General features: G+C 34.9%; 5 protein-coding genes across 9 annotated transcripts; 2 read left to right on the forward strand and 3 right to left on the reverse strand.

Moving 5' to 3' along the window:
* The first annotated feature begins 1,088 nt into the window (after nucleotides 1–1,088).
* On the forward strand, nucleotides 1,089–5,766 carry LOC142525166 (uncharacterized). 2 transcript variants are annotated; one of them, XM_075629345.1, is made up of 11 exons: nucleotides 1,089–1,593; nucleotides 1,983–2,050; nucleotides 2,495–2,565; nucleotides 2,718–2,987; nucleotides 3,066–3,226; nucleotides 3,311–3,366; nucleotides 3,574–3,626; nucleotides 3,707–3,836; nucleotides 4,103–4,200; nucleotides 4,325–4,432; nucleotides 5,732–5,766. In XM_075629345.1, the coding sequence occupies exons 1-10, from the start codon at nucleotides 1,358–1,360 to the stop codon at nucleotides 4,394–4,396; spliced, it is 1,215 nt and encodes a 404-aa protein (XP_075485460.1). In that variant the 5' UTR covers nucleotides 1,089–1,357; the 3' UTR covers nucleotides 4,397–4,432; nucleotides 5,732–5,766. The 2 variants fall into 2 exon arrangements, with proteins under 2 accessions (XP_075485460.1, XP_075485459.1); XM_075629344.1 differs by lacking the exon at nucleotides 5,732–5,766 and having other exon boundaries at nucleotides 1,092–1,593; nucleotides 4,325–4,603.
* Nucleotides 5,767–8,423: 2,657 nt separating this feature from the next.
* Nucleotides 8,424–10,355, reverse strand: LOC142525518 (ergosterol biosynthetic protein 28). The gene is made up of 3 exons (XM_075629830.1): nucleotides 10,182–10,355; nucleotides 9,316–9,522; nucleotides 8,424–8,858 (listed from the first exon to the last, which is right to left on the reverse strand). Exons 1-3 carry the CDS (start codon nucleotides 10,342–10,344, stop codon nucleotides 8,791–8,793), a joined length of 438 nt encoding a protein of 145 aa, XP_075485945.1. The 5' UTR covers nucleotides 10,345–10,355; the 3' UTR covers nucleotides 8,424–8,790.
* Nucleotides 10,356–11,431: 1,076 nt separating this feature from the next.
* On the reverse strand, nucleotides 11,432–13,255 carry LOC142525110 (uncharacterized). The gene is made up of 2 exons (XM_075629277.1): nucleotides 12,545–13,255; nucleotides 11,432–12,181 (listed from the first exon to the last, which is right to left on the reverse strand). Exons 1-2 carry the CDS (start codon nucleotides 13,171–13,173, stop codon nucleotides 11,434–11,436), a joined length of 1,377 nt encoding a protein of 458 aa, XP_075485392.1. The 5' UTR covers nucleotides 13,174–13,255; the 3' UTR covers nucleotides 11,432–11,433.
* Nucleotides 13,256–13,568: 313 nt separating this feature from the next.
* On the forward strand, nucleotides 13,569–17,968 carry LOC142525606 (uncharacterized). Of its 4 annotated transcripts, none has more exons than XM_075629929.1 (6): nucleotides 13,569–13,694; nucleotides 13,789–13,844; nucleotides 14,631–14,726; nucleotides 14,804–14,860; nucleotides 15,008–17,690; nucleotides 17,813–17,968. In XM_075629929.1, exons 5-6 carry the CDS (start codon nucleotides 15,010–15,012, stop codon nucleotides 17,814–17,816), a joined length of 2,685 nt encoding a protein of 894 aa, XP_075486044.1. In that variant the 5' UTR covers nucleotides 13,569–13,694; nucleotides 13,789–13,844; nucleotides 14,631–14,726; nucleotides 14,804–14,860; nucleotides 15,008–15,009; the 3' UTR covers nucleotides 17,817–17,968. The 4 variants fall into 4 exon arrangements, with proteins under 4 accessions (XP_075486044.1, XP_075486045.1, XP_075486046.1 ...); XM_075629930.1 differs by having other exon boundaries at nucleotides 14,631–14,720; XM_075629931.1 differs by lacking the exon at nucleotides 14,631–14,726.
* A 73-nt stretch (nucleotides 17,969–18,041) lies between these two features.
* LOC142524924 (serine/threonine-protein phosphatase 7 long form homolog) lies at nucleotides 18,042–19,816 on the reverse strand. Its single transcript, XM_075629084.1, has 5 exons — nucleotides 19,635–19,816; nucleotides 19,433–19,582; nucleotides 19,261–19,348; nucleotides 18,717–19,157; nucleotides 18,042–18,604 (listed from the first exon to the last, which is right to left on the reverse strand). Exons 1-5 carry the CDS (start codon nucleotides 19,814–19,816, stop codon nucleotides 18,197–18,199), a joined length of 1,269 nt encoding a protein of 422 aa, XP_075485199.1. The 3' UTR covers nucleotides 18,042–18,196.
* Nucleotides 19,817–23,808: the final 3,992 nt, after the last annotated feature.

The raw sequence follows: 23,808 nt of genomic DNA on the forward strand, positions 1-23,808 counted from the left end.
TTTGTCTTCTGAGACCGATTAGATTAAGAATCCTGGTCGTCTCTCTTTATCATGAAGGAGAAGTAGATATTCTTGTTCAGGAAGAATTAAGTAGCTCCTGCCCGGCAAAAATGGGAGGTAGGCACGTGAGAAAGAAAATAGCAAGAGTGTTTGTTCAACTAGCTGGTCCCCCCCAATATAAAAATACAAGGCAAGGGGTCTAATCATCATGTATTTATTTATTTGTTTATAACAGTGGTGGTGGTGGTGGTGGTGGTGGTGGTGATGGTGGTGAGAGTCTATCACCCGATGTGACCGCCGGGCCATGCAGCTTTAGTGGCGGCGGGACCCTGTCCGGTGATTCCAAATCCTAATTTGCTTCGAATTGCAATGTTCATATCCAGGACTATTTTTTTATTTATTTTTTTTTAAAAAAAATAAATAAATAATGTTGCTGTTACCACACCTACAAATCAGGTTTTATGAATGGTTGCTTCTGTTGTATGAAACACATCAACTTTGGGGTTATCGGCCACACACGTCTACATCTCACTTTGGGTGATTCAGAATTAAATTAAAATGTTCATCTTTAATGTCTCTCTTTAGTATAGCATATCCAATTAATTCAACACCAACTGGGACACATCTGTAATTGGGGGAATTCATTCATATACAAAACATAACAAAATAAATCAAATACCTATATATTATATATATATATAACTTTTACACACATAAATAAATACCATTAATTTTTATCACGTGGCATGATTTCATTGGGCCATTTAAATGGTTTAGATACTAGGTATGTGAATGCCATATGTTAAGAAATATCATCCCGAGCCCATACCTTAGGAGCCCAACAGATATCGGGCCCAATAATTTGTTAAACTAAAAGTCCAAATAGTGTTGGATCACTGAAGAGAGTAGCATATATATGTTTGTTATTTCGGGTAAGGAAGGTCCGTCCCTACACATAATTGGTGTGGGGGACCTGTCGACCTACTTCGATCGAGTGTCCCGAAAATTGTAGGACAAATATCGAAAATGGTTAAGTGTATATGACATGTCTGGACGACGGACCTAATCTATTTTGACACGTTTATGGATGCAGATGCATTAGCATTACTTCTAGACGGTCTCCGTTATCACGCAGCTCAGCTCCTAGGTCAACATTTTGACTTGACTCAATCATCCGCCAACCAACCCCGAAACCAGATAGTAATTCAGACTAAGTTCATGTAATATTTCTAGATTAATGTTGACGTGGTTGCTCTTCAGACCCACCCTGACTTCTTTCATTATTAAACATATGTAATAAAACCAGTTTACTCCAATTAACGCTCCAGTGGAAGTGAAGGATATTGGTGCAGAAACTATGGCAGAACAAGAAGCTGATGGAAAAAAAAGCGATCAGGAAAACAAACCCAAGAAGCAGAAGATCAAAAGGACTTTCTTTTTTGTCCCGAAATTTGGGTGTATGAGATTAGACGACGATATTGCGGCGGCGGAGGCGCCGGATGTCCACGGAAGTTTCAACGTCGAAGCCTCTCGCAAGGCGAAAAATCACGTACCCACGCACCTGATCGTCATGGTCAATGGAATTATCGGAAGGTTTGGATGTATTGAATGTGGATGAAGCTATAATTTTGAACTTCCGTTTCTCTTTTTTTAGTGATAAAATTTTGACGATACGATGTCAAAATGGGTAAAAGAGCAATCTTGTGTTCTTTTATTTATTTATTTATTTAATTTTTTCCTTTTTGGGGTATGAAGTAATTCTGGTGATTCGCGATCTAAATTATTCATTGGGTTGACAGCTGCTTCTTGATATGCTATTTAACTAATATAGATTGCAAAATTTTTTGTTGAATTTGATTTGAGATAAAGGGATGTTTTTTTGTGATTGGATTGATGAGTGTTGATGGTGAAATAATTGTCGTCAATTCGATGTCGCTCTTCGTGTAATTAGTTTTAATATTTATTTGGACATGTGTGTGCAGTGCTCAAGATTGGAGATATGCTGCGAAGCGATTTGTGAAGGTGTTTCCCGAAGATGTTTTAGTACATTGTGAGCTCTATACCTTTTTCAATTTATTTTCATCTCTTGTTTTATATTTCTGACTCTTTCGATTTGTTCCTGTAAATTAATGTTTCTTTATGTATAAAATATATATATGTAGCATGTTTATTTATACTTTTTTTTTATATGAGTCAGTGAGTTTTTCTAACTTTTCCTGTATCTAAAATTTTATATAAGATCAGATTGAATGTTAAGATTCAAACTTCAAAAAAAATAGCATGTTCTACGTAAATTTTGTTTCCCAAGTGCCCGATCATCTCATGTCTGATGCTTCGCTGGGTAAATGACACGCTAAATTGAAATTAGGACACGGATTTAGTTCAAATATACAAGACATTTTGAAATGAAACAGATCATTTGGAAATGCGATAATCGTAGAAACGATAATGATTTTCTTTTTATAAACTATTCTTGACCAACATTTTTTTCCAGGTAGCGAATGTAATTCTTCCATGTTGACATTCGATGGTGTTGATGTTATGGGGAAGAGATTAGCTGATGAGGTTTGCTAAACATTTCCCTGAATTATCCACTTTACTCTTCACCAAGATTTTGTGGTTGCACTTTTTACTGGTCGTTCAAATATATGCCTGGAGCTGCTTCTTGGCCTCTAGGAGCTAGAATTTAAGGGTGTGTTGGCTGATTCATTTTTCAGGTGATTTCTGTCGTCAAACGCCATCCAAATCTTCAAAAGATCTCGTTTGTGGCTCACTCTCTGGGTGGCTTGGTAGCAAGATATGCTGCTGCTTGTCTTTATCAACAAGATTTTACAAGAAAAAATAGTAATGAAAATGGTGATCACATGTCGGATGAGTCGAAAGAATCATCTGAAGAAAAGCCACCAACGGCAAAAATTGCCGGACTCGAACCAGTGAACTTCATTACATCTGCAACGCCACATCTTGGGACCAGGGGGCACAAACAGGTCCGTCACTAGGTTTTTTTTCCATCCCCTTTACCAAAGCAGTAAGCCAAAATGTTGATAAATTTGGCTATCTGGCAGGTTCCTGTTTTCTGTGGGTTTAAAGCCATGGAGAAAGTTGCATCACGTGCTTCAGGGTTACTTGGTAGAACTGGTAAACATTTATTCTTGGAAGATCGCGAAAATGGAAAACCTCCTCTTCTTGTTCAGATGAGCAGTGACTCTGATGATCTTAAGTTTATGTGAGTTGTTTATTTTGGTTCAATCTAGCTTTCAGCCAATTCAAATCGAATTATTGATGTTTCCGGTTCTCGACACTAATGTAGATCCGCTTTGAAATCATTTAAGAGGCGTGTTGCTTATGCAAATACACATTATGACCGTATCCTGACTTTAATTTATATGATCGTCTCTTCCCCTGCATTTTCTTATATATGACTTGTATCCATTGAAGCTTTGTATTGACAAATGGAATTTAAAAGTTACGGGTACTATGGCATAGCTTTCAGGTTTTATTCGAAAAGCAAGGGATAGTGATAAGCACTCTTGATATATTTTGTTTTCTTTTACCTTAATACTTTATATATAGATCTTGTTGGGTGGAGTTCATCATCATTGCGCCGCCGAAACCAGCTTCCAAAGGTAAAGACATTTGCACTTGCACGGCAATACTTAAGCATGCCTGATATCTTACAGTTCTTGTTTTGTGTTAATCTTCTTAGCGCCGGAATCTCCTGGAAGATGCTAGATACCCACATATTGTCCATGAAGATCCGTCAAAAGTGGTGAATCCTCAGGAAATTTTTCCTCCGGATGCTAAAGTTGCTAGAAGCAGGACAAGGGAAATGGAAGGTTCGTATTATATTCGGGCAATCTAAAATAACTCTATGCGATGACTTGCATTGATACAACAAAATTTGGGTCTATGAGTTGATGTTTCTGGCCTGGGTTTCAAATCCGTTATGGTTTCCATCGGAAGCAAGAAAACTGGGGAATAAAATGTAGTGAAATTGGGGTTTTTTTTACTATAACTGAGAGATTTGTACGATTCATTTCAACATTCAATTATTGGATCCGTATTTCGCAAACCTGACATTCGACTGTTGCTCGTGTTGTAGAGGCTGTGATCAGAGGGCTAACGACAATGACTTGGGAACGAGTTGATGTCAACTTCAGTGGGAGTATCCAAAGACTTCTTGCACACAATACCATTCAGGCATGTATCTTTTGAACTCTAATGGTATAGGCCTGATCAGATATTATTTGTTGCATGGTTTTTGTTTAGTGCTGAACGTTGCAATGAGAAAACACCAATTTCGTTTTGTCTCTGTTATGTTTAGGTGAAAACTTATTGCATCAATTTTCATGGCGCGGATGTAATACAGCATATGGTGGACAATTTTCAATTATAGAGAAATATAAAGATTTGCTAATACGAAAAAAGGCAGGTTGGTAGGGGTTGCACTGAATCATTCATGCATGCACGCTTGTTGCCAAATCTGAAGAAAATTTTGGTGTGTATATATGTATACACTATAATTAAAATATTAATTTGTAGTGTTGTTTATAATCAAAGATTTGGATGAATTCCCTGGGAATTTAAAGATTTAGTTTTAACATCGTTAGTTCCAACAGGGTTGGAGGTGTTATTTGAATTTAGCGTGAAAGAGTTGTTTAAGTCGGTGGATTAAGTGAACGTTAGCTAACTAATGGTCACGAATTTAATTCTTCATACAAACAACTTTTTTAGCGTAGTTTACAATCTAATATGACATTAGTTGGAGGTTTACACAGTGTAGAGCGAAAGACACTTGCGGTTTTCTACATAAAAAAATAATAATAAAATAAAATCTGACCCACAATTTAAAATGTTTATGATTTTTATGTGAGATGAGCCCGAAGCCTAATGAAAGCATGTAACCAGATGAGAATTTTATCCTACAAAATGTAGTTCATCTAAAACGTTGCGCGCGACTTTGTTTTCAAATTTGGGTCGCATAACGATAAACCACCTATCCGATGAGAACCCCAATCTTATTTGCTATATCAAATTTCGACATGAAGTTGAAGCATAGCTCATAATTAAATTCAAATAAAATTGAAAACCCATTAAAAGTAGGCAGGAATACACGAAAATAAAGGGAGACTGAATGAAGAGATCCATGCATATATTGAAAACGAAAGCCCCACAAGTCTCGCCAATGTTATGTATTCTGTATTCATCACTCACACGTCATTTTCTTTGAAAATAAATAAATATTCTGCCTGCGTTGGTTAACCCGTTCTTGTCCAATAACATTAAATTCACTTTGTTGAACATAAAAACCGGCGCTGTTTTCGTACAACTAAACCTCTTGTTTTTTGTGCTCTTCAAACAAGGAGAGGAAAGGTCTTTCCCTTTTCGGATCCATTCTCAAGTTCTTTTCTATATCCATCTTTTGCTGATAACCCTTTTGTCTTCGAGATTCAATCATTGCAGCCAAGGAAATTTATGTTTTTTACTTGGTTATTTGAGTCCCAAGTTTATGTTCCTCCCTCCAAAAAATAAAGAAAGAAGAAAATCCATGGCCTGCATGAAATTGATGGCTTTCGTGTTCTTGGCAATATCACCAGGTTTAAATTTTGACCAAAAGTTGTTGGTTCAAGGTGAGTGAGTGTATATATATATATATATATATATATATATATGCATGAATGGCTCTCGCCCATTTTCCAAGTGAAGTTTCTCATGCGCTTGCATGTTTCAGGTAGACAATCTGGCAAATTCTCTGATTTCACCGAGGTGACGTAATATTTTGAATGGCCTCTTCTTTCATATCTTTCAGCAAGTTAGGAATGCTTATTATGATACTGTTGTTTCTGGTATAGGTGCAGAGTAGAAATAATGGTGAAGAAAATGCAAGTAAAGTGAGATTATTGATAGGATCAAGGCCTCCGAGATGTGAAAGAATGTGCCAAAGTTGCGGGCATTGCGAGGCAGTTCAAGTCCCAATTTCGCCTCCCATGAGATATCTTCATCACTTTAAAGGAAGCCATTTTTATACCACTCCCACTACCAAATATGCATATTCAATACGAGAAGACATTTCAAATTACAAGCCAATGTGTTGGAAGTGTAAGTGTGGAGATTTAATTGTCAATCCTTGAGTCCGTCTGAATTTATTATATTCTCTTTGTGCATATGCATTTCAAGATACCTCACCATTTATGTAACAATTGTATTGGCATTCTTCTTCTTCTTCTTCTTCTTCTTCTTCTTCTTCTTGGTGCTAAAAGTATATAGGTTTCCATTACCAACTTGGGCACTCTACTCCGTTAACTAACTGTCAAGGACAACAGTGTGGTATCCGGAGTTTTGATGGTGTATTTTGTATGTATTTTTGGTCAAATTTGTGTTTCTTAAATAGATCACAATGTTATTTTGATACACTATCCGAATATTATTTGATTAAATTTTAATATATCTTAGAAAACTAATCCGTGAAAAAGTTATTTGATATAGTTTTTATGATCCACGAAATAAAAGTTATCCCTTGAAGAAAGTAAAATGGTATATACATTCTGATTTTCTAATTATTATTTTTTTTACGAAATATAGAATTTAAGTTATATTGCAAGCCCATTGATGGTATTCTCCCTGACCAAATTCCAAATTACAGAAAAGAAAGATTATGTTTAATTAGCGATTAAAGTGAATTTGTGTTTTTGAAGTCAGGTTTTAATGAATTTTTCCACACATTAAACGGATATGACTGGAGTTATTGTCATTATTTTTTAGTCTTATGAAAAGGTTAATGAATTTTTTGTAAGTAAATAAAATATTAACAGAATTGAAATAATTTGGGATTTTGTGATGCCAGAATTTGTAAATAATTTTATTTAATTATAATTATAATTGTACATCCAATGGTTCACACCCCAATTGGTGAAATTAACCCAACGTAACGTAGAAAAAAGCAACAAAAATAATTGTACATCAATTTTAAAAATTGACGAAGAACCATACTGACAATTTGACCCATTGATAAAAGCAAATATAGTATTAAATACATAAATTTGGTGGGGTGGGGAAGAGATGGTAAAATGAAAAAAAAAAAAATCATATCAACATATCAAATTTTTTGTCTCAGTAAATATATATAGCCAGCTTAATCAATTCTGTTTTAATTAAATTGATTTATGTTAAATTAAAAATCGAAGAGATGTACAAATATAGTAAATACATAAATAGGGGGCAAAAACAAAAAAAAAATAGGTAAAAAATTGTGTAAGACGATCTCACATGTCGTATTTTGTGAGACAAATCTCTTGTTTGAGTCATCCACAAAAAATATTACTTTTTATGATAAAAGTATTAATTTTTATTGTGAATATCGGTAAAATTGATCGATTCCACCTATAAAAATTCGTAAGATAGTCTCACAGCAAACCGACTCAAAAAAATTGTAAAATATCATATTGATATCTTTTGTCTCTATTAGGTGAGACTTAATATATAAGTAATTGATAATATAAAATAATATAAAAACCGAGTGTCAGTAATAGTACATACAGCACAGTGCTACGCAGTCCTGTTCTAGTTTTCGTATTTTACAAGATTTCATAATTCAACTGGACCATAAAGATAAAATAAAAAGGCCTGCCCTCACTTTAATAAAATAATAATTAAATTTAATGTCTACAAACACCTATGTATTTACTAGTTATTATTATTATTATTATTATGATTATGATTAGACACAACAACATTTTACGAAAGGACGCTTTCAAAAAATTAGAAATTCAAACTATATTATTCAAGGAGAGTAATTTCTGCCTCTTGTTAAACCATACGAATATACAAGTATTCAGTCACATATTACATTACTATTATTATTATAGAGTCAAGGGACCAAAATAATCTAGGTTCCAGCTCAACTACAAGCCATGCTTATTTTTGTAGCCATCTCGGTGGCCTATTCAAATATGTTGAATACCTTTTTCATTTGCGTGTACCAATTCAAGAAATCCCATAACAAGAATCAGGACCATGAATTAAACCACCAAGAACAAGCTGAAAATAGATAAATTGGGTGGGTCTCAAAGACTGAAAACAATTAAGTAGAAAAGACACGAAAACCTTGCAATCCAAAATTCGTCGCACAGTCCAAAATGATAGGGAAATGGAGTGAGCCAAAGACGGGGTATCGGTCACAGGAAACTTCATGAGGGGATACAAGTTTTTTTTAAAAAAAATGGGTGAGAGTGTAGAAGAAGCAAATGTGCTCGGTCCCCCCTGGTTACACGTTATTATTGATGCTGATGATATGTTCTTTGATAGACGGACATAACAAAACAACTACACATTACATCATAAGTTACTTGTGTCTGAGAGGTTTGTAAAGAAGAATGCCGCTAAGAAAGAGTGTTCTAATTGAAAGCAATAATAAGGGATAAATATAGAGGATGTAACAAATATCAGATAAAATTAGATAGTAGCAGATACATATTTCGGAGTAGCAGTGTTCGCTCACCTCATGCTATCAGTAAACCCCACATTAGAGAAACAAAACAAACGACTCAATAAAGTTCATTAACCAACAGCAATTCAGCAAATAAAAAAAACCCGTAAAATATCATAAGCTCGGGAGATCCGTCGTAAGCAAATGGAGATGAGAAGCACGACTAAACCAGGTACCAAGGAAATAAAATTGCATTCAACAGTTCGCAACCAGTCAATGAATGCTTACCAAGACGTTAATAGTCAACAACAAATTCAGCTACGATGAAGCATAACAACATTTAATGGCAATGCTTGATGCCACGTCTACGAATGTTTAATCTTGAGGGACTGATGTGAATTCCACTGCAATAACATCCATATGATGGATGTGCCTACAAACACAATTAATATATTAATTTCTTACTCTTTCTAACTAAAATTATATCAGTGTATATGTTATACAAGTATCCACAATATAATAAATAACTGTACAATGATGTCAACATAACAACATAACATTATACCAGACTAGCATAAAAGTCCAGGATAATCGATTAGCACATTTCAATTAAGGTCCAAATTGGGCTAGGAGTCGAAAAAACATGTACAGACTAAGCCCAGGTACCTCATATCATAATGGACACGCAATTACTGACGGAGAGAAAAAACCTGATGCTATTGTGGATGTTTCAATCTATCACAATCCAAGAAAGAAAAGGATCTTCCCACTCAATGAAATTCATAATGCATCAATGAAAGATGAGAAAACAATACGATGTAGAGTCCAAATAAGAAGTGAAGATACGATGCGATCCATAGATAAAAGTTATTCATTTGCGGAAGCATTACCTGCAAAAATACCAACAGTTGTCAGATTGGCAATAGCCATGGTGTGATAAATCAGATATTCCGTCAAAAAATGACAAAATGCATAGACGAACGATAGAAATGTGGCCAAATATAGAGGCTTGTTTTCAAGGTTGAATGCACAAAGGAAGCAAAGGGTGCAAGTCAGCAGCGTCCAAACTCCAAATGTCCGTCCATGAACCTCGCTCACTGCAATGTAATAAATATGATTTCATGAAGACTAATATTGGGAAAGTTTATGCACATGTGGTTCGAAATTATGAACGAAAAATCTTGTATAAAAGCCAACAGATTGCACATGTAAATGCATCAAAGAAACTATGTAATCAATGGCATATCATCTGCTGAAGTTGCAGAATCAAGTTCGACTCCTTCATTCCATTACACATGAGAACATAAAACCACCAGCAAGAATGCCCACCTCCCAAGGTATCTCTCCTCTACGTCTACTCCCCGCATTTCAGTCATGTTTCACAGCTCAATATCTTTCTATATATTCTTAATATTATACATTGCACTCTATTTTGATATATATATATATATATATATATAATAAGTACGCATCCTAATAAGGGAGTATAAGTTGGCTATGCTTCTACAGCAACAATTCGAATTTCGCAAATCAAATCTTAACAGGCGAGCCATTACGGTCCACAGTTGGATCTCAAGACCCTTCATTCAAATGAATTTTTAGGAGGTTGCATAAAAATTGATATCAAGTGTCGGTTCATAAAACATCAAAATTTGAAGTGATTTTAATGTGAAATGACGAATCGAGCTCAAAATCAAATCGAGTGATTAGGGGATCCCAATGAAACTAAAAAGCAAAAAGAAATAAAAGAACGAACTGGTAGTCTTGGAGAAAACGGCAAGGCGAAGAGCCCAAATGTCGAAGAATCCGAACCAAACAGAAGCCAATCGAAGGGTACCCACAAGCATCAGCCACCATCCTAGCAACTTCATCCTTCGCCAGATTGATGGGGAAACCAATGACGATGACAAATATTTCATTAAAATTTTTTTTAAAAAAAAAATTAAAACTCATTTTACTATTATATTTAGATTTGTTTACTAATTGCATTTTTCACTTAAAATATGTTAAATGAATAAACTACATCTATCAAAAGTAACTTGGGATTTGTCTAATAGATTGGAATACTCAATATAATAATGATAATTGTGTATAAAAAGTCGAAGTTATTCTTCGAATTAAAATTAGCATTTCAATCTTTGAAACTTTAAACATACTAGAGGGTGGTTATGGCTGGTTTACATAATTTAATTTAAATAATATATATAAAAAAAGTAATTTAAAAATTTTACTTTTTTAAAATTAAAAAAGTAAAATTTTATATATAAGTAAAGGATATATAAGTTAGAAATAAACATGACAAATACGATATAAGACTAAGTTTAGTTTCACTTGTTAATAATGTTAAAAGAAAAGAACAAATGAGTTTGGTCGTTTAATAATAATAACGGATCCCCCTTTTAATTAATGATTATAAACTTCACGTTTTGGTGGGACTAAATTTGAAAGTTGAGCAAATACAGCTAAGCTCCCATCTACTATTATACATTAAAGTAATCCAAACCATTAAACTAAAATGAAAGCTGGCGTGCGCACGCACGTCTCTCACCAAACCAAACAAAACCAAACCCACTTCTTTCGCAGACGAGTAAGCATCCTCCATCGACAGTTGCTTGCCCCTAGCCTCTATCATTCACCAGTTAGTTACATCACACAAATTACCCATAAGGATATAAGATTCGCATCAACGACGAGAATTTATCGACCGACAAGTATAAGAATGTGCAACACAAGATTAATAATCCGTACATTAATGAAAAAAATACAGAGCATCAGTTCGGGTAGTACAAAAAGAAAGAAAGAGATAATTGAAAACACACGAAGAAACAGCAGTAATAATTTACAAGCCACGCATTCGGTTAAAAAAACAGCGGGCCTCGTTTTCTAACCCCTCTGTTCTTTGCTCGATATGTACATCGATCAATCCTACGTTTCCTTGGTCCTAAAACATTCGCACCAAAACCAGTAAAAGAACATGGTATAACTAAATGAAAAGTTGACTTCCAGAATCAGAAGGGTAAATCCTGCAACGGACGTAGTTCTTTACGAAGCTTATGAGAGAAAATCCTGCATGCGTCCAGGCTCAAGTCCAGGACAGCCGACAAAGCAACAAATGCCGCCGCATCCTCCGCACAACTTACGTGTTGCACGCTCACTTCCACCAAGGGCGTCGTTTTCCTGCCGCGGCGTCCCTCGCCTCCCACACTGCCCGACATCACAAACCCTCTGTACATGCAGTATGGCCACAGCCCGTACCCAAAATCCCCACTGCTCCGGGGGCTGCACACTGGAGACGCTGTGGTGCTGCTCGGTGTTGCTCGCCCATTCACCTGTGCTGGAGTGGAGTTGCTGTTTCCAGTCAAATCAATCATGAACTTCCCACCTTTGCTGCAGCTGAGAGTTGACTCCGCTAAAACAATACCCGCTGCGGCGGCTGAATCCGGAATGAGCTCAAATCTGTAGCCAAGACCATCTGCAGTGCCGCACTCACGCCAAGCCTCGAGGCGGCCCCAGGGCTTCCAGGTGCTGTCACCGGGACGGAGAATGAGCCAACAACCGGGGTTGGACCGGCTCACACGGTCTGATCCAGGCGAAGCTACGAAAGGTGTCACCATTGAGGCCACAGCCACGGGGGAACCAGATAGATCGTGAATTGTTATGGACCACCCTTTTCTTTCTTTTAGCGGCCTCTCTCTTTCACTACCGAAGGAACTCAACCACCCTCTTGCACCATTACTGTGCTCCGGCGGTAAAGACCTTAAGAAATAGGAATGGACTATGATAAATTCTTTACAGGCACTAAAAGCGTTTACTCAAAGCAAAGAATGGGCTTTTTCTCAAATTTTAAATAAATCAACAAAGAGATTAACCAATACTTCGCTGAAAGAGAGCAAATAATTGAATAGATATGGCTGTAAGTTATGGATTCATGCTTTATTTCTAACTGGAATGGTGACTCAGAAGATTTTGACAACCAAATGCAGACATTTCTTTTCCTATCCATACTTCGGAACCCTCTTTTTTATTCTTTTAATAAACTAATTCAAGTGCAAAGTGTATGATCCAAACATTATTGCAAAAATTAAACGAAGGGAATTTATTTTCCAATTTTAGATTTACCTGGAGCGCTGATTGCGGTCTGCTGCACGAAAACTGAACTTGCAAGTGAAAACCGGCTGCCGGATATTCCCTCTAATTTGGAAAATCTGGGGGCTGCATTCGGGATCTCCATCGAACTGGAACACGAACCTCGGGTCGGGCTCTGCCTTAACATTCAAGTGAAACTGCGCCACACGCTTGGTTTCTTTTCCCACATTAATCCATCCATTATGAAAAATGACGGCCCTGGATTCCGCCGTAGTCAGATCCAATGGAACAGAGATTTTCCCCAGCAAACGCCCCGAACTCAAGCCGCATGCCGGCCCGAAGCGGCCGGAGTATACGGATATTTTAAGGCAAGGTTTATTGGAGGTGGAGAAGAGGGAAGACTTTCCAGTGAGTTTGTCGAGGTCGGATTTGCTGAGGTGAAGGCTAGCAGCGTGGGTTAGCGAGTTGGCATCAATAAATGGAGTGTTCTCCGGCGGAATGTAAGGTACAACGGCGGTTTGCGGAGGGAAGCCTTTGAGTTGAATCAGACAGAAACAGGGAGAAGACGAAGGATGCACGGCTGAGCGAGCAGGCTTCGCAGCGGCGGGGATTTTCAAGGCGAGATTCCCTACGGTAACCCGCACAAAGGGACAGGGATCCATGAGGCTGAGGCCGAGGACTGACGTAGCTCCCCCGCTGTTTGCTGAAAATGATAATGGATTACAGCTGTCGTATGAATGCCAGTTAGGACAGAAGTTGGCACCCACCCTTTAGGGCTTTTTTTAAAAATATTATAAATTAAAATAATAATTATAAAAATATGGCAAAATGAGAGGTGTTTGTAAAATACAGTAATCCGCCGCAGATCATCCGTTTTTTATAAAAAAAATTAAAAAAACTAAAAAAAAAAAAAGAAAAGTGAGTGGGTGACGGATTCAAACTGTCACGGATTCTTTGAATCTGTGACCGTGTCTACTCCGCGTATATTCCTCTATAAATAAAAATTTCGGTTCGCTTCAAATTGTATCATTTCTATCTTTCCTTCCTTCGTTCGAAAGTATTTCCGTAATAATTCTCGCATTTATCCGATTCAAATGCGCAGAATCCATCTTTTCTAATTCGATATTGTATTGATATTATTTGTTGATTTTATTATCCTTTTAATTTGAAGATATATCAAGAGGTAATGCTCAATTTTTTTGATAATATTATAATTATATATTAAGAATTAATATTTTTTGTGTATTTTTTTTGATAATATTTGTCATTTATTTCAGATATTAACACCGTCCGTTGAAATTATTACAAATTCCGTATAATTACGTCGGAGAAGGTAATTTAAGCAATTCTTTTAATATTTTGTTTGTATTTTTTATATTATATTATATTAATGTAATTATAATTTTGTTCATTAACATTATATTAATAAGTCTAATTTAGTTAAATATTATATTTATAATATTAATCATGATATTAAAAAATAGTTGGAATATTAAAAAAATAATAAATATGATATTGTGTTTTTGGAAATTTTAGAAGTATAATATTTTTAATATAATTAAATTAATTTAATATAAGAATGAATTAATATTATTGTACTTAATAGTAATGAAATTATAAAGTATTTTGTTATGTTTTGTTAAAAAATTTATAACAATTTATATATGAAATACTGATTAGTTACTCTTTAACTTTGGGCACTTTAATATAATTTATATAATGTTATAAAAAAAAATTTGTTGATGCAAAGTAATATAAGAAATTGATAATTCTAATTAAAATATTTTTATCAAACTTTATATTTTGAAATAAGTTACTTAAAAGTTTAATATAAGTAACTTATATTAATTTTTGTTGTCATATATTAATTTGTGTTGGTGTATATAAATTTTTTTTTTGAAAATTATGTAATAAAATTGCACCGAGTATTTGGTGAATTCATCAGTCCTTCAGCTCAAATTTTCGGGATTCTTCTTGCGCAGCTCTTTATTTTTTTTCACTCCTTTGTATTTTTTGTTACGTATAAAGAATCTGTGATTCTTCTCCCTTTATAATTTGCGTCGATCGTGTAATTATTTTAATTCCTAATTTGACTTGATATTTTTATGTCGAATCTTAGAATTTTAGAGAATTGCGCCGAGTATCAGCAATTCAGAATTTGATTTCGGAGAATTGTGCTGAGTAACAGAATTTGGGAGAATTGCGCCGAGTCTAAGTCGAATCTATATTTTTTCTTTCTATATTGAATTGTTTTTTTATATTGTATCTGATAATTTTTTTAATTAATTGCAGATATTAAACTCCGGTAGCTCATTTCATTACAAATTCCGTACAACGACATTTGAAAAGGTAATTTCAATAATTTCTTATATTTTAATTGTATTATTTATGTTGTATTAATGTAATTATAAATTTTTTCAGTTGCATTATATTCTTTTATATAATTTTGTTATATTTTATATTTTTAATATTAATTATGTTTTATATTTCTCACAGACATGGATACTGTCAGAGCCTTACTTTACGTAGGTGGGTATGTCATTATTGAAGATGGTAGGGTTGGATATTGTATTCCCGCGACCAGGCCCATTAAAATCCCTCGCTCTACTACATTTTCTCAATTGTTGAATTATGTGCATCGGAAGCTGGAGATCGACCCATCAAAATTCTGCATCAAATTGTCAACGAAATATTGTTATAGCTCGTTGTCTCATTACATTGAAGAGCATATCTATATCACAGATGATGATAGTCTACAATTTATGTTTGAGTTGCCGACACTGGATTGCTTGTACTTGTATGTTGATTCATCGCCAGTGTTACAGAATGCAAGTGATTACGATTTTGATGCATTCATGCCAGTAATAAAGCAAGGCTTGGGAACAGTAGGTTTGAATGAAGCGGGATCTTCTATGTATCACGTCGATGAACAGTCAGCTCAGGCCTACTCTGGGATCGACACTGGTCCTTGGGATCACCATATCACCACTCACACTGAAGAAGACTATGCATGGGGGATGAATAGAACTCGAGAATTGGATTTTTCCTCAGGGGGTTGGGATCATCATATCACGGGTCCATCAGGAGTTGATGTCGCATGGGGTTCTAGTAGAACAGGTCAATTGGATGCAAATATTCCCACCCCAATTACAGAACACATGCCTGAGCATGATGATTTATTCGGAGACAGTTCGCATCATGTCATGAATAGCGATGATGATTTGTATGCTACATCAAGTGACGGAGAAGATGATCATCATGTTGACAATGCAAATGAAGGGACATCGGCGCGTGTGTTAATGTCTGGAGCAACAATGACAGAGAACATTCCTATTGCACCAGAGCAACATTTACGTGAAATTCCTCAATTTTTCAATGAAGTCTATCATGAACAAATTCCAGATTCATTTGGTATTCCTTCTGCATCACGAACAAACTTTTACAATCCTGAAAGGCCAGAGCTCGGTGTAAAAATGGTGTTTAATAGCAAAGGTGAGTTAATAGCTTCTGTGAAGGATTTTTCTGTTCGGGTTTTGAGACGTGAATATATTGTTGTCGAAAGTTCTCCGACAATTTGGAAGGTCAAATGCAAGAACTGGTCCGAAGGTGGCAATTGTGGGTGGGGACTTCGAGCATCGTTCAAAAAAAGTTTAGGCTACTTCATTATCACAAAATATGGAGGTGATCACACATACATGTCTACCCAAGTCGGTATAGATCATCACAACCTTGACGTAAACATGATAGCCAATACACTTTTGGGAATCGTACGTTGTGATCCTGCATACGAAATCAAATATGTGCGAGAAAGTATTAAAGAAAAATATGGTTATGATATATCGTATGCTAAGGCATGGCAGAGTTTGAAACGCGCGGTCGAGTTAGTCTATGGCACATGGGAAAGCTCTGTAACTTTGCTTCCTAAATATATGGGAGCTTTGTCGAAGTACAATCCTGGAACTGTTGTAGAATGGAACCATCTTCGACCGTATGACCATCCACATAAAGTTTTGAACTTTGTGTTTTGGGCATTCAGACCATGTATAGATGGTTTCCGACATTGTCGCAACGTAATCAGTGTAGACGGTACCCATATGTACACCAAATATAAGTACAAACTACTCATAGCAGTAACATTGGATGCCAATAACCAGGTTTTGCCGCTAGCATTTGCGCTTGTTGATGAAGAAAATTACGAGTCTTGGCATTGGTTCCTCGGTAATGTTGCACGACATGTTACCAGAGGGTGTAGTGGTGTGTGCCTTATATCTGATAGACATGCTGGTATAACAAGTGCAGTTCAAGATCTCCCTGACTTCAGGCCTCCTCTTGGTGTTCATCGTTTCTGTTTGAGGCATGTTTGCTCTAATTTCAACAGCAGGTTCAAAAACATTCATTTAAAAGACTTATGTTGGGAAGCAGGGATACAACACCAAGTATCAAAATTTAATGCGACAATGGAGGCAATTAAAACCAATAATGCAGCAGCTTTCACATATTTGTCAAACATTCCAAAAGAAAAATGGTCATTGGCTCATGATGGTGGATGGCGACGAGGGATAATGACGACGGACATGTCTGAGTGTATTAATGGTGTGTTGAAAGGGGCGCGACGTCTTCCAATAACTGCGATAGTGGAGATGAGCTTTCAGCGTTGCGTGCAGTATTTCATTCAACGGCGAGCTCGAAGTGATAAGATGCTGGAAAAAAATCAACCATGGACCGACTACGCATACTCTAAATTTGATATGTGGGCGAAAAAGTCAATTGAACATCGAGTTGTAAGATTTGACCAAAGAGATAAAACAGCATCCGTCGCGACAGGAGGAAGACCGGGTCGTCAACATCACGTACAAGCTGTGAATATTTCTACGCGTGATTGCACCTGTGGTAAATTCACAATATTTGGAATACCTTGTTCACATGTGATATGTGCAGCGAAATGGTTTGGTTTGAATCCCGCACAGCTTGTACAACCATGGTTTACATTGAGCGAATACGTGAACACATACGATGGAAGATTCTATCCTATTCATGATGAACAATATTGGGATGAACCTACATTCCAATTACGACACAATGGTGTTCGTCGACAACGGAGGCAGGCTGGTAGAGATCGAACGACACGCATAAGAAACGAGATGGACCAGCCATCAACGAGGGCGAGACAACGTGGGAGGTAAAAAATCTACAATAACGTATTTTATTTTATTTTTAAATCGTAACATGTGCAGATGTGAATGTAATTACAACATTGTGTATAAAAATTTTGTATTTATTGATATTTCTTGTTCATTGAAGGTAGGTGCAGGTGAGAAGATCGAGTTATGGTGCAAAATAATTATGTTTGTGACGTAGATTTTACAATTTAGTATTGTATTGATATGACAATTCAGTGTTGTATTGTTATGAAGATTTTTTACTATGTAGTTTGTTGACATACCCTGACTTGATTTAGCAATTATACTTATGTTTTTTCAGTACTATAAATTTATCCCTAAATTTATTCGTAAAAGAATAATAAGCCACAATCAATACAGTCCACAATTTTAAAAAGTCAATAATACAAAGATAGTTTACGAATGTCGCAAAAAATATGTTGCAGCAACAACTTGTAATTAAAATAAAAAATTGCTAAACATACAACAATACGATGTAAGTAATTGTGTATATCTAAATAAATAGTTAATGTCGATGGTAACAATGCCCCCCAGTGCCACACGGTGGTCTCCTGATTACTCTACGTCCACGACCTAACATCTGTTCATCATCTCCATGAGTACTTGTTTGTCCTGCAGATGTACTGGTATCGGCAATGTTCCCACCAACCTCAAACCCTTCTGGATCAGAATATTGTGGAAATGGTATGGGCGACGGGTTAAAAGTAGGGCGACTCTCGTTCATACCCGGGCGAAAGTCACTTTGTAGAAATTGTGTAAAACTACCAACAATTGGAGTGTAGTAACCAGCGTCATATGATGGAAAGCTTGAAACCACTGGCAGAGTAGTGTACGCCATATTTGAAGATGATGGTCCGGGTTCAAACTCATTTCCTGTCCACATCGGTGGATATTGCACATGAGCTGGGCGTGCCTGTGACATAGATGCATATGTTATGTAACATATATTTAATACAACAAATTAAATTCACGTACATATGTAGATAAATTTACGTTCATATGTAGATAAATAAAACATTTCTTACGATAAATTGTCGGTAGTTTGCATCAACAGGATGATAGCCCATGATGTTCGAAGGTACCACTGGCGGCGAGAGCACTATCTGTGAAATGCGATAATACCAACCAATATAATCCACTGTGATGGCGGGCGTACCAGGTATGACATAGTCTCCACCAATCACAAAATTATATCTATCATTCAACATTTGTACAAAATCCGCGTGATATGTCGCCCAATCGAAGTTGTTCCGGCCTTGTCGAGTCAGCTTATGGAAATTGTCGAAGTTAGTAGCAGGTGGCGGAATACCCTGACGCATTCCGAACTGTCGGAGACACCGCTCAGGTCTATGCATCTCAACGATATGAAAATTAATCAATGCGCATGCCGACCGACATAGATGAATGCTATTTTCATCCAGAATTCTGCCAACCTCCGGACACATATCATAAACTGTCCATAGAAACTGAAGCAAATAAAATGAAAAAAAGATTAGCAATTTCATAATATATAAATAAGATTAAAATTGTAAAAAAATTTCAAACTCTAAACAAATAATTTATATCTACCTGCCCTTCTACCATCGTGTCAAGCATATCTCTCATTATACGAACCGAATGCTGGGCCGTGTGTGTCCAAGAAAATCCGCGTCTCCACCTGTAATTTAAAAAAGTACACAATATTTTCATTTAAAAAAATAAGAAATAATAATATTAAATTTTAACTATTTTTTATTAGTACCGTGCGCAGTATGGTGGGAATGGTAGACCCTGCATCACATCCGCAGCCTGCTCTTCTGAAATAGATACATGTTCAGCTCTATCAGGGCAAAGAAGAATAATCCTAGACCACACCCAAATCTGCAATAACATACAACAGAAATAGTCAAATCTTAAGAAAAAAAAGTACAAAAAATATAATGACCGTATAAATGTACAAATACCTGCAATATTGAACTGGGCCACACAAATCGCCCTTCAAACTCATTGATGTGTCGCACAACTCTCTATAAAGATATGCCAACATCGCAGAACCCCAGCTGTACGTATTCATTAATTCTATGTCCTCAAGGAACTGCAAATACATAAGTTTCACAGCAGCACCTTCCGAGTCCGAAACATACATCCACCAATGATCATTAATGCAACACAACGAGAATATTGTGTCACCTCCTCTTCAGTGCTTTCGTCATTAACCATATTATTCAAGCAATGGTCTAGCAAAGCGGTCAGATAAAGATGTGCACCTTTAATCTGAGAAAATGTGGGCGTAAAACCCAACCAGGTAGCGCAGCGCTGTTGTAAAGTATGTTTATTGTACGCGGTATCTACACCAGTGATGGGAATGCCATCAATATTCAACCCCCAAATAATGGCAACGTCCTGCAGGGTGATTGTTGCCTCGCCCACGGTTAGGTGAAATGTGTGTGTCTCACGACGCCATCTCTCAACAATGGCTGTAAGCAAATGATTATCATAATATTTAATAGGACCACACTGAATGACACCATAGAAGCCCATGCGTGCAAGACATAGGCGGACACGGAGGTGAATCCCAGCATTATACAATCTCCAGAGACATTTGTCTGACCGGCGTGGCGAAATTATTGCATCCATATTTTCAGCGTTGATATTAGTTGATATGTGTCTATCCCGCAAATACAACACATTCTCCGTATTTTCAGCCATCTTACAAACAATAAATCATTAGTTAATAGTTATTTGTTATAAAATATATACATTAGCAATAGTTATTTATTATAAAAAATATAGCATGTAATTACAATAAATAAATTAGTAATACTTATTTATTATAATAAATACATTAGTAATAGTTATAAAACGTATACATTTATTGTAATTAAATTAAGTTTACTTATTATTATATAATTAATATCATAAGTATTTCAATAAAAATATTACTTCATAGAATTAATATATAGGTATTAATATTATACAATTAATATTTTAATTATTCAGTATTAATATTTTAATACGTGATGTAATTAATATATAAGTAATAACAAAATTACGTGAGTCGATTAATATTAATATATAAGTATTAAAATTATACAATATAAAAATATTAATATATACGTATTAATATTATTTTATAATTATAAATATATAAGTATCAAAATAGTTATTATTATTACAATTAATATATACGTATTAATATTACTTATAATTTTTGTAAATAAATTAAGCATAGTTATTATTATTACTTAAAAATAAAATTTCAACTTAGTTAAATAAACCTATAACATAATCTAATTAACTTAGCTCTAATTATTTAAGATCTATGTGGAATAATACTTATTTATAACATGTAATTCCAATAATATAATTTATAATTACTGTAATAAAATTAAGTATAGTGATTATTATTACTTAAAACTATTACGATGCGGTCATAAAGTTCTCGGTATCCAATAAGTACAATAATAATACAATTAATAATATAATTATTGTGCTGAACGAAATTCTCGCAAAATCGGAATTAGCTGACAATAATAAATATAATAAACTATTGTGCTGAACGAAATTCTCGCAATAATACAATTAGCTGACAATAATAAATATAATAAACAAAAAAATAATTCACAGACTTACGTACGCTAAATGCACTGAAGCCGCCGAACGAAATTCTCGCAAAATGGGAATTAGCTGAACGAAAGCGAGAAGAAGGAATTTAAAGCGAAAAGAAATTGAGGTGAAGCCGCTGCTGAATGAACAAAAATTCATCCGAGGAGCGCAATTTAAAGCCACGGATTATTTGGTCAAATAATCCGTGACAGTTTGAATCCGTGACACTGCTTTTCCTTTTTTTTTTTAGTTTTTTTATTTTTTTTTTATAAAAAACGGATGAATCCGCGGCAGTGTGCAGCGGATTACTATATTTTTACAAACACTCTCATTTTGCCATATTTTTATAATTATTATTTTAATTTACAATATTTTTTAAAAAAAACCCCACCCTTTATCTATTTTTTTTAGAAAAAAAATAATGGCTCGACTAAAGGGGATTAGGATCAGAATTAGGGTTTAAAACACACAAATTTTGTGTGATCAAACATATATATAAATAATAGAAGTTTTTTTTTTCGTGAGCGGTCTCACGAATATTTATTTATGAGACGAGTTCAATTTTAATCATATTTATAACGGTGATTGAAATAAGATATCTTTATCACAAAATTGAGTCGTGAGATGATCTCTGAAAAATATATATGAACATTTTTAAATTATATCAATAGTTTTCCTTTTGTCTTTTACTGATATACTATTATTATTATCTACATTTTATATGAAGAATATTACTTAAATTAATTAAATCAGAATAGATAATTATTTTGTAATTTTTTAATAATAATTTAATTAATTTATTAAAAACAAACAGACAAATTCATGTTATGAACACAAGTTCATAATAATGTATCTCGAGGTAATAGACCATTGTGTGCAGCTAATTTGGCTTTTACACTTTAGAGAAAACGTAGCGTCTCCGCATTGCTTAAATCTCAACGAATGCGCTGCCCTATGTAATTAATGCATATGAATGTCTTCTAATAACACCGTCTATCTTTAAAAAAAAATTGATCCAAAAAATGTTATATCATGTAAAATAACAATATATTTTAAATTTTTTTATATAAATGATAAAAAATTATTTGTAAAATTTTAAAACTTAAACAACATATACATAACTCAAATATAATTATATCTATATTATTAACAAAAAAATAAATCAAAATAAATTCTAATACTACTAAAATAATTTTTTTTTACAACATTTAACGTCCAAATAATTACTGATTCATATTGTTCCAATTAAACTTCACGAATTCGATATTGTTACTCGTGATTTAATCATGTATGCAACAAAACCTGAACCTTGTAAAATTTTAAAGATATATAAACACTTTGAATTATGTAATTAAACTATTTGATATCCGCAATTGTGCTCTTTGTTATTAGTTATTTTCACTTGTTTACACACACACACACACATATATATAACAGTGTGTACCATACGAAAATTTTACATTGGGAATTGTCAATTTCGTTGGTCTGCTCGTATATAGTTCAAAACGTTGGTGAAAAACAAGTGAAAATGTTTTCGTAAAATAAAATAATATAATAGGATCAACACTGGATGAATAAACATGTTGAATTTTCATAGACTTGCAAAAACGTATATTACTTTAAAGTATGTACATATGAAATGAATATTAAATCAAGAATTCATAATGGAAAGTTTACAACAATAGTTCAAGATTATAAAAAAGAACAAGACTATATAGGTAGCCAGAGACGGATGTATTCTAGGGCTGTATTGGGCCTGTAGCCCAGTCCACTTTTTTAATAATTTAGCGACGTTTTTGCTAATATTTGCGACGGTTTTAGTACAACCGCTGCCGATGTGGATCGACGACGGTTTTAATTACACCGTCGCTACTAGTGACGGTTTATTCAAACAGTCGCTAATAACAGTCGCTATTAGCGACTGTTTTTTGAAAAACCGTTGCTAATAGCGACGGTTGTTTCAAAAACCGTCGCTAATCAATGTCTTAGTCCAATCAAGTCCCGTCCATTTACAAGGATGAGACCAAATTCATCCCATATCCTCTGATCCGCCCCACCTCAATTCTACAAAATTTGTCTCCCAAGTCCCAAGCCCTTTAGCGACAGAATAGAATTGCGGACTCCCGAAGAAATCGAATTGCTCATCGGCAAGGCAACAATCCAGGTAAGAATCGGCTATACATTTTTTATTTTGTTTTTTATAGCTTCTCTGTGTGTGATTTGTGGTTTCTTGATTGTTTGTTGTTGAGTTGTTGATTGATTATTACTTGTTTATTTGTTTAATAATTATTTTATTCTTGTTTAGGATTATAAATTGAACTATTTCAAAATGGAATATCAATCTGCTGCAAAGAAAGGAAAAACATTGATATCCTCTTTCTTTAAGAAGAGAGATCGTCAAGCTAGTGAAGATACTTCAATTCCTACGGTCCTTACAATGCAACATCAATCCAGTGAAAGTCTTCTATTTCCCAATATCCAAATTCCTTCATGTTCCTCTCCTAGAGACGATCATCAGTCTTCGTCTACTTT

The sequence above is a fragment of the Primulina tabacum genome, chromosome 14 (assembly GCF_025594145.1).
Source record: "Primulina tabacum isolate GXHZ01 chromosome 14, ASM2559414v2, whole genome shotgun sequence".
NCBI classification, from domain to species: Eukaryota; Viridiplantae; Streptophyta; class Magnoliopsida; order Lamiales; family Gesneriaceae; genus Primulina; species Primulina tabacum.